The sequence below is a fragment of the Lucilia sericata genome, unplaced genomic scaffold (assembly GCF_015586225.1).
Source record: "Lucilia sericata isolate MDLA Ls3-8-SP2 unplaced genomic scaffold, ASM1558622v1 Contig000632F_arrow, whole genome shotgun sequence".
NCBI lineage: Eukaryota > Metazoa > Arthropoda > Insecta > Diptera > Calliphoridae > Lucilia > Lucilia sericata.
In genome coordinates this window covers 156861-166194 of record NW_023994638.1, presented here as the reverse complement: position 1 = coordinate 166194, position 9334 = coordinate 156861, and the positions used below count along the sequence as shown (strand labels likewise).

Sequence of the window (9334 nt, the reverse complement as noted above, 5' to 3'; positions counted from 1 at the left end):
AGACGAAAACTATGTAACAAAGGAAGCTCTTCAACGGATTTTAGCAGCCTCTTGTGGATTTGAATTGGCCCCAAGGTATTAAAATATCAATACAATAGACGATTTTCCATTAAGTTTTCTGAAGTCGTTCGTAATTTTATTTCAATTATCCAAAACCTACCGATGCCTTAAAGTTAACATAACCTTGTTCAATTTGATTACCAAAGTTATTTGTAGGAAATTTTAATAAATCAATGTGGGAATAGTTTAAACAAAATACTATGATAACTCTTAAATGGGAATTTAATCTTCCCCCTTTTTGACAAGGGAACCAGTTTTTTTTTTACCATGTCATCTTACTGACCGATCACGCACTTAAAAGAAATGTGTGAAATATGAAGCAACAATGGGATTTACCTGAATAAAAATGAAATACAACAACAAATACAAACAAGATGAATGTTAAACACTCGTTTGATTGAAACATAAAAATCATAAATTAGTGTTTGTATTTGAAATGAGATTCTCTTCAATTGGCATGAATAAAATAAATTATACTAATGTATTTCCATTTGTTATTTAAAATTAGCTAATTATAAGTGAAAAGTTAAAATTTCGATATGATGGTTAATTAGGAATAATTTGCTAAAAAATTAGTAGTAATTTATAATTAATAAACTATTTGCAGATTGTTTTTATTTAACATGAAATTTCTTCCAAAATTTTAATTTTTGAAACTGAACATTTTAGCAAAGATATCCCGCTCAATCCAATAAAAATCCCTGTTGCTATTTTTATTATTGGAAATTTCCTTGTTGTGGTCATGAGGTAATGAAATTTTTTAGTAACTAACTGACTAGTATAAATTGATTAGCTTTATGGGATGACATCGAAGATGATGATGAAGATACTCTCGTAAAAAAGATTTTCGTTTTCATTTAGGTCACCTTCACTTTAATGCTGTAAAAATGTTGTTTTTAGCCCATAATAATGTTGTTTGATGACGACGAAGACGACCACGATAATGTTTCTTACGTTAGCTTGTCTTTTTTTTTTTCATTTTACATGCAGATACATACTCGCTCATTTGAACATAAAATGTTGTATCTCTTTGCATAATCTCGTTGTTAAACGCTCGTAGTGTTGTCTGAAGTTTGTAGTATAAAAGTTGGTGCAAATTTTGAAAATATCATTAGTTATCTAAACACAGTTTGGAACTACAGTTTGGTTAGCTTCGTCTACACAATTTGATTTTAAATTAAGCATAAATTACAACAAAATGAAGGTGGGTTTGCCGGAGCTCGAAGAATGGAATACTATTTGGATATTGGTGTGATGTGGATTTCATTACAAATACGATTTTATGTTTTTAGGTTTTCGTATGCCTGTTTGCTTTAGTGGCTGTTGCCCAAGCTGGATTTTTGGGCCTTGGCGGTGGTAGCTCCGGTGGCTACAGCTATGGTGTTGGTGGTGGTCACTCTGGTGGCTACTCCGGTGGTCACTCAGGTGGCTACTCCGGTGGTCATTCCGGTGGCTACTCCGGCGGTCACTCCGGTGGTTACTCTGGCGGTCACTCCGGTGGCAGCAGCGCTTCTATTATCAAGGTAGTCCATGAAGGTGGTCATGATGCTGGTTTCGGTGGTGGCTTCGATGGCGGTTACAGCGGTGGTTTCGATGGCGGCTATGGCGGTGGTCATGGTGGTGTTGAAGATGTCAAAATCGTTAAAGTCATCTCTCACGGTTCCTCTGGCGGTCATGGTGGCTTCTCTTCCGGCGGTCATGGTGGTTTCTCTGGCGGTCATGGTGGTTTCTCCGGTGGTCATGCTGGCGGTGATGTCAAAATCGTTAAAGTAGTCCATGAAGATGGTGGTTTCGCTGCTGGCGGTCACGGTGGCTTCTCTGGTGGTGATGCTGGCTACTCTTATGGTGGTGGTTTCTCCTCTGGTGGTCATGGTGGTTTCTCCTCCGGTGGTCATGCTGGCGGTGAAGTGAAAATCGTTAAGGTCGTCAGTGGTGGTAGCTCCGGTTACAGTGGCGGCAGCATTGGTGGCGGTTGGTCCTCTGGTGGTCACGGTGGTTGGTAAATCTAATCACTACATTGACTACTTCTCCAGTCAATTAAACACATCTGCCATTGCTTTGTTAAATCAATCTAATCTTTAATCTTTTGTGATATATTTCCAATTTTATTACTTTGTTCCTGTTTCCTCACCATTCACCTCTACTGATTGGCTACTAAAACCAATCATTTTGTTGCTAGTTTTTTAAGTTTCAACGTGTAGACATTATTAATGTTGTTATTAATTAAAACATTTTTTTAATTGTTGACCAAAAAAATAAAAATCCAAAAAAATATTAAAAACAAAATTATAATTGTGTTTCTATGGAGTGTGGGGAAATTAGGGGAATGATTGATGAATCTGTAAGACATACTTACTTATTTGTAAGTCAAGTGTATCTGTATTTAAATTTTATTTACAAGTAAATGTAGAGATTTTCGAAAAGAGCGGTTAGTTGTTAAAATAAAATAATGTGGATGGGTATCTTCCAGGTCAATATACAACAATAATGCTTTCCAAATACCATAACATGCACTAATAATTTTCTGATTACTCTAAGTGGATCCTATTTTATCCAATATTTAAGCAAATATTGCTGTATGATTGATCGTGCCACCTTACAAAGAGTGGAGAAAGCATTCAATAATATTATTTAAGATATCTATAGATAAGATAAATTTGTACAATGCTACTACATGATCTGGACTCTAGACTGCCTCAAAATTGTAAAACGAACAAATTTAATGCAATTGGTTGTAATAACTAGTGGTTCACACGGGGACTACAGGATTCGTAAGTTCGCCGAAATTAACTTAGTTAGCCCGAATGTTCTCGCTGCGAGCATCTCCTTTTAGGTTAAGCGAATCATTCATGATTCATCTCAATCTCCAACAGGTTTTGTCTATGACTCAGTAAATCAGAATGAAAAAATTGATGTCGTCCCAATAAAGATAGATAGAGTTCACAGTGTGATATGAGACTATAGACTAGACTATAGGATAGACTTTAGACTAGACTATAAACTAGACTAAAGACTAGAGTATAGACTATAGACTAGACCATAGACTAGACTATAGACTAGACTATAGACTAATTTATAGACAAGACTATAGACTAGACTATTGACTAGACTATTGACTAGACTATTGACTAGACTATTGACTACACTATAGACTAGACTATAGACTAGACTATAGACTAGACTATAGACTAGACTATAGACTAGACTAAAGACTAGACTAAAGACTAGACTAAAGACTAGACTATAGACTAGACTATAGACTAGACTATAGACTAGACTATAGACTAGACTATAGACTAGACTATAGACTAGACTATAGACTAGACTATAGACTAGACTATAGACTAGACTATAGACTAGACTATAGACTAGACTATAGACTAGACTATAGACTAGACTATAGACTAGACTATAGACTAGACTATAGACTAGACTATAGACTAGACTATAGACTAGACTATAGACTAGACTATAGACTAGACTATAGACTAGACTATAGACTAGACTAGACTATAGACTAGACTATAGACTAGACTATAGACTAGACTATAGACTAGACTATAGACTAGACTATAGACTAGACTATAGACTAGACTATAGACTAGACTATAGACTAGACTATAGACTAGACTATAGACTAGACTATAGACTAGACTATAGACTAGACTATAGACTAGACTATAGACTAGACTATAGACTAGACTATAGACTAGACTATAGACTAGACTATATACTAGACTATAGACTAGACATAGACTAGACTATAGACTAGACTATAGACTAGACTATAGACTAGACTATAGACTAGACTATAGACTAGACTATAGACTAGACTATAGACCTAGACTATAGACTAGACTATAGACTAGACTATAGACTAGACTATAGACTAGACTATAGACTAGACTATAGACTAGGACTATAGACTAGACTATAGACTAGACTATAGACTAGACTATAGACTAGACTATAGACTAGACTATAGACTAGACTATAGACTAGACTATAGACTAGACTATAGACTAGACTAAACTTATAGTAGACTAAGACTAGACTAATAGACTAGACTATATAGACTAGAATAGAACATATAGACTAGACTATAGACTAGACTATAGACTTAGACTATAGACTAGACTATGACTAGACTATAGACTAGACTATAGACTAGACTATAGACTAGGACTATAGACTAGACTAAGACTTTTTCGTCAACATAACAGAATAATAGCGACCATAAAAGATCCCTAGAACTGAAATGAATAGACTTATCGTAAAAGAAAGTATAACCCATTCTGAACTGACCTTTATCGTTGATAACCATTTACAAAGGGGGTATAGTAATGAAATTGGAAAAAAGTTTTAAAAGACCAATTATGGTCTTTATCAAGTTTCAAGATGATCTGTCCATAATAGACCCAACAAGATATAGTCCACTCGATCAAATTCTAAACTAAGCCTCAATATCGATATCTGATAATACAACTCAACATAAATCTAATATAAATCTAATAAATGTGTAAACGGCCATAATAAATGACAAAAGGACCAAAGTGTTTGTTAGTCGCTTATCGAAATTAACATTCAATTTATGATAAATTTTCTTTTTTAAAATATTGTACATACTTTTCTAACACTGTTTTAGATCAGGATATGGAAAAGAAAATTTAATCCTGGCACATTTTTTCCGATTAGGAATTAAAGTAATAAATTCTAAAGCTTCCTTTTATGAAAAAGTATAAATCTTAAACTAAATAATTTTAAAAAAATAACCAAAAATGAAAATATAATTCACATCTACACATTGGAAAATAAAATAAAGAATTTTGGTTAAAAAAAAACCAAAGTGGCAACACTGGCTGTAGTAGTCATTAACTAAATAATAACCCCCTTATTCACAAACAACATTTTTATTTTATAAAAGGTTTAAAAAACAAAATTTCCATATAAAATCTAATTTATAAACCGTTTATAAAATAAAAATTTTGTTTTTGAATAAGGGGGTAAAGCTTTATCGAAGAAACGTTACTTTAATATTAAAATATAATAACATAATATTATCTATAATATATTTATGTATTTTAGTACATTAATCATTATAAATGTTATTTCTCATACCTTATTATACTGTGAACATTACTCAAGCGTTAAAAAATAACGCTTACTGCGTTACACTTTAAAAAATCGCTAAAATAACCCTAAAACACACATACACATGCATATAACCTCCTAAAAATATACCACACTTTTGTTGAAAAAAAGCACAAATTTAAATAAATAAAAAAATATTAATTACGTTTTTTATGATATTACTTAAATGCACAAATTGCGCCTTGAATAAATAATTTGTTAAATTATATATGTATATATAAAAAAAAAAACTAAAAATAAAAACAATTATTTTAAGATTATATTATTATTATGCAAATTCTCAAATATTTTTATTTTGGCAAAATCTAACTAAAGTCACTGATGGAAAAATATTAAAAAAATAGACTTCGAAAAACTGGTTTTAAACAAAATTTTAAGTGCAAATCAAAAATGATGAAGCTCTCTTAATATTGCGGTTGATGGGTAAATCCCTCTTTAAACTTGAGAAAGAACTTCTTCAAATAATTGATAATAAAAAAAGGCAACAAAAGTATAAAAGCAATATACCGATCTTGATACAAAATTAGTTTTGAAATTATAGCAAAACTTAACTCATAATGAGGGTAAGAATCGGAAGTCTTGAAAAAAATAATAACTAATTAAAAAAGATTTCAAAAGTGTTAGGAATGAATTAAATGGATTAGTAAAATTATTTTTTATTTATATTTTTAGGCATTTGTTGCTGTTTTGGCTGTTGCCAGCCTTTTGGCCACAGCTAATGCTGGTTTTTTGGGATTATTAGGTGGCCTTAAAGGAGCTCTCGTTGGCGGCGGCGGTGGCTATGGTGGTGGTGGTGGCGGCGGTTATGCCAGCAGCTATGGCTATGGCGGTCACGGTGGTGGCGGCTACGGCGGTGGTGGCTACGGAGGTGGTGGCTACGGCGGTGGCGGCTACAGCGGTGGTGGCGGTCATGTCGATGTTTACAAAGTTATAACTACAACTTCCCACGGAGGTGGCGGCTATGGCGGTGGCGGCTACGGCGGTGGCGGCTATGGAGGAGGTGGCTATGGTGGAGGCTATGGTGGCGGCTATGGTGGCGGCTATGGTGGCGGCTATGGAGGCGGCTATGGAGGCGGCCATGGTGGTGGCGGTCATGTTAATGTCTATAAAGTCATTACAACTTCTAGTGGTGGTGGCGGCTATGGTGGCGGCTATGGTGGCGGCTACGGTGGCGGCTACGGTGGCGGCTACGGTGGCGGCTACGGTGGTGGCCATGGTGGCTGGAAATCCAGTTGGTAAACCACCTCCAGTTAATTCAATTTTATAAAATAAGACAAACGATAATTAAAACCAATAAAGCTTAATCATTGCCCAATTATCATAAAAACTGCATATCTATCGATCTTCTTTAGAAAAAATTCCACAATAAGAAATCAATAACGTTCATACAATTATTTAGTTCTTTTTCTAATTAAAAACAAAAGCAAAGCAAAAACTTGAAGGTCATATATAAGCAAATGTTTATGAACAAACAAAAATACATACTCATTTAATTAAAAACAACGATCAGCTTGCTGAAAAGCAATTAGTCAAAAATAGCTAATGAATTTCATAAAATAAGTTATTAAATTTCTTTTTAAATTTAATAACTTATTAACACATTTGGCGTGAAATTGAAGAGTTGGACATAATAAACAGAAAAAAAATAATTAATTATTTAATAGTAAAATACCCAGAAATCTAATTCCATTCAGTTTTTTCTGTGCATAAATTTGTTTAATTTAATTTTTAACAATAACAGTAGTAAATAACAGTAGTAGTTATTTAAATAGTATAAACAACAAACAAAACATGTCTGCACAATATTGATGATTTTGGCTGCAAAAATCACATTATCTTACTCATCTCCCGATTAAATTATGCATTTTAGTTAACAAACTGGAAATGTTTAGAACAAATATTAAAAAAAAAAGTTTTGAAATAATAAACCTAACTCGTTTCGAAGTTTCAAGAAGAATGTGAAATAAAAATTGATTTGTTTTAGGAAATTTTTCAAATACAAGACTAGTTCTGAAATTGTCTAGAAATTGCATACCCAGAATGTGACTGTCAACAACTATTGTTAATTATTCAATCACTAATGTTAAATCACGGCGATGAGTTAAATGATTGAGAAACACTCCCAAATAAAAAGCTTTTATTCAAATTATATTACTATTTTAAGAGATTTTTCTGTTCTAAATATACATACATATTGTCGTAAATATTAGTAATATCGGCGACGTAGATCGGAAGCCGATTGATATACATACATAATCAAAGTTTACAACCAATTGATATTGTCATTTTTCCATCGATTCCATATATTCTGGTCCTTGTTAGATTCTAAAACAATCTAGGATGTCTTTCTATTGAAAAGCACGTTAGGGTCTAAACCGAAAAAGCTATAGATAGTTTTATGCACCCAGAGATATAATATTAAGTATGGTGAACTTCGGCCCATATTTGATCCTGGAACTCAAGATAATCATGAAATTCTTTATAAACAAGGATTGGGCAAAATTTGATCCATAAAATGTATCCTTCAGAAGATTATTTTATCCGTTATAGCATGATTAAAATACTAGTGTAACGATGAAATATGATTCATAAGAACTTAAATCTTTTTACCAAATTTCATGAGGATTGGGCTACATTTAACCCTAGCCCTCATTTAAGGTCAGATTTTTAGCAAGAAATTGGATTTTTACTAAAAAAAAAAAACAGAACCTTTAGTAAAAACAAGTTACAGTGCTATATTCGGCTGTACCGAATCTTAAATACCCTCCACCAGCAAGCTATTTTTAATTAAAACCCATTTAACTATCTAATTTTTAGATAACTTTGAAAAATTTTTGTTTCCGTATTGATATGCATATGTCAATCTAATTTTAATTAAGTCCAGAAAAATTTATATTAATAGGTCAATTCGAAAACATTTTATAATGATTTATCTGTACACAGAACATATTCATGTCGAATTTTATCCGGATATAATCACTTAATAAGGAATTAAGGTTTTCAGAAGTAAACCTTATATGGGAGCTAAGATAAAACATATTTGTGTCGTATTTTATCATGATAACTTTATTTGACAATTAAATATGTGCATTTAAGTGATTTTCGGAAATGGGCCTTATATGGGAGCTATGACCAATAATTTACTGATCCGGGGAAAAAAGTGGTAGAATGATTTATATGTACACAAAACATATTCAAGTCGAATTTTATCCTTATAGCTTTAGAATTTTATGAAATATATGCGTTTAAGTGATTTTCGAAAGTGGACCTTATATGGGAGCTATGACCAATTATGGGTCTATCCGGAAAAAATTTCGTAGAGTGATTCATATTTAGACAAAACATATTTGTGTCGAATTTTATCAAAATAGCTTTATTTGACAATGAAATATTCGCCTTTAAGAGATTTTCGGAAGTGGGCCTTATATAGGAGCTATAACCAGTAATGGACCGATCCATAAAAAAAATTTGGTAAAACGATTTGTATGTACACAAAACATATTTGTGTCGAATTTTATTTATCCCTATAGCTTTTGAATTCAATGAAATATATGCGTTTAAGTGATTTTCGGAAGTGGACCTTATATGGGACCTATGACCAATTATAGGCATATCCCGAAAAAAAAACTCCGTAGAGTGATTCATATTTAGACAAAACTAATTTGTGTCGAATTTTATCAAGATAGCTTTATTTGACAATGAAATATGTACTTTTAAGTGATTTTCGGAAGTGGGCCTTATATGGGAGCTATGACCAATAATGGTCCGATCGGTAAGATCGTTGTAGAATGATTTGTATGTGCACAAAACATATCTGTGTCGAATTTTATCAGAATAGCTTTATTTATCAATGAAATATGTGCGTTTAGGTGATTTTCGGAAGTGAACCTTATATGGGAGCTATGATCAATTGTGGACCGACTGAGATCTACGTTAATAGTATGATTTTTGTTCATATTATATTTGCATGTACAAAATTTTGCGATATATTATATATTTGAGGAAGTTATTAAAGATAAACTAATTTCCGGGAATATATACCTTTGTATGGGGGCTATGGGAAATATTGGATCGATATTTTGGGTGAATTTGGACAAAATTTATCGAAATATCTTTGGTAGTT

At 32.6% G+C, this 9334-nt stretch overlaps 1 protein-coding gene across 1 annotated transcript; it reads left to right on the top strand.

Annotated features, from left to right (window-relative positions):
* Positions 1–1060: 1060 nt before the first annotated feature.
* LOC119606866 (glycine-rich cell wall structural protein-like) lies at positions 1061–6602 on the top strand. The gene is made up of 3 exons (XM_037960516.1): positions 1061–1264; positions 1353–2060; positions 5884–6602. Exons 1-3 carry the CDS (start codon positions 1259–1261, stop codon positions 6448–6450), a joined length of 1281 nt encoding a protein of 426 aa, XP_037816444.1. The 5' UTR covers positions 1061–1258; the 3' UTR covers positions 6451–6602.
* Positions 6603–9334: the final 2732 nt, after the last annotated feature.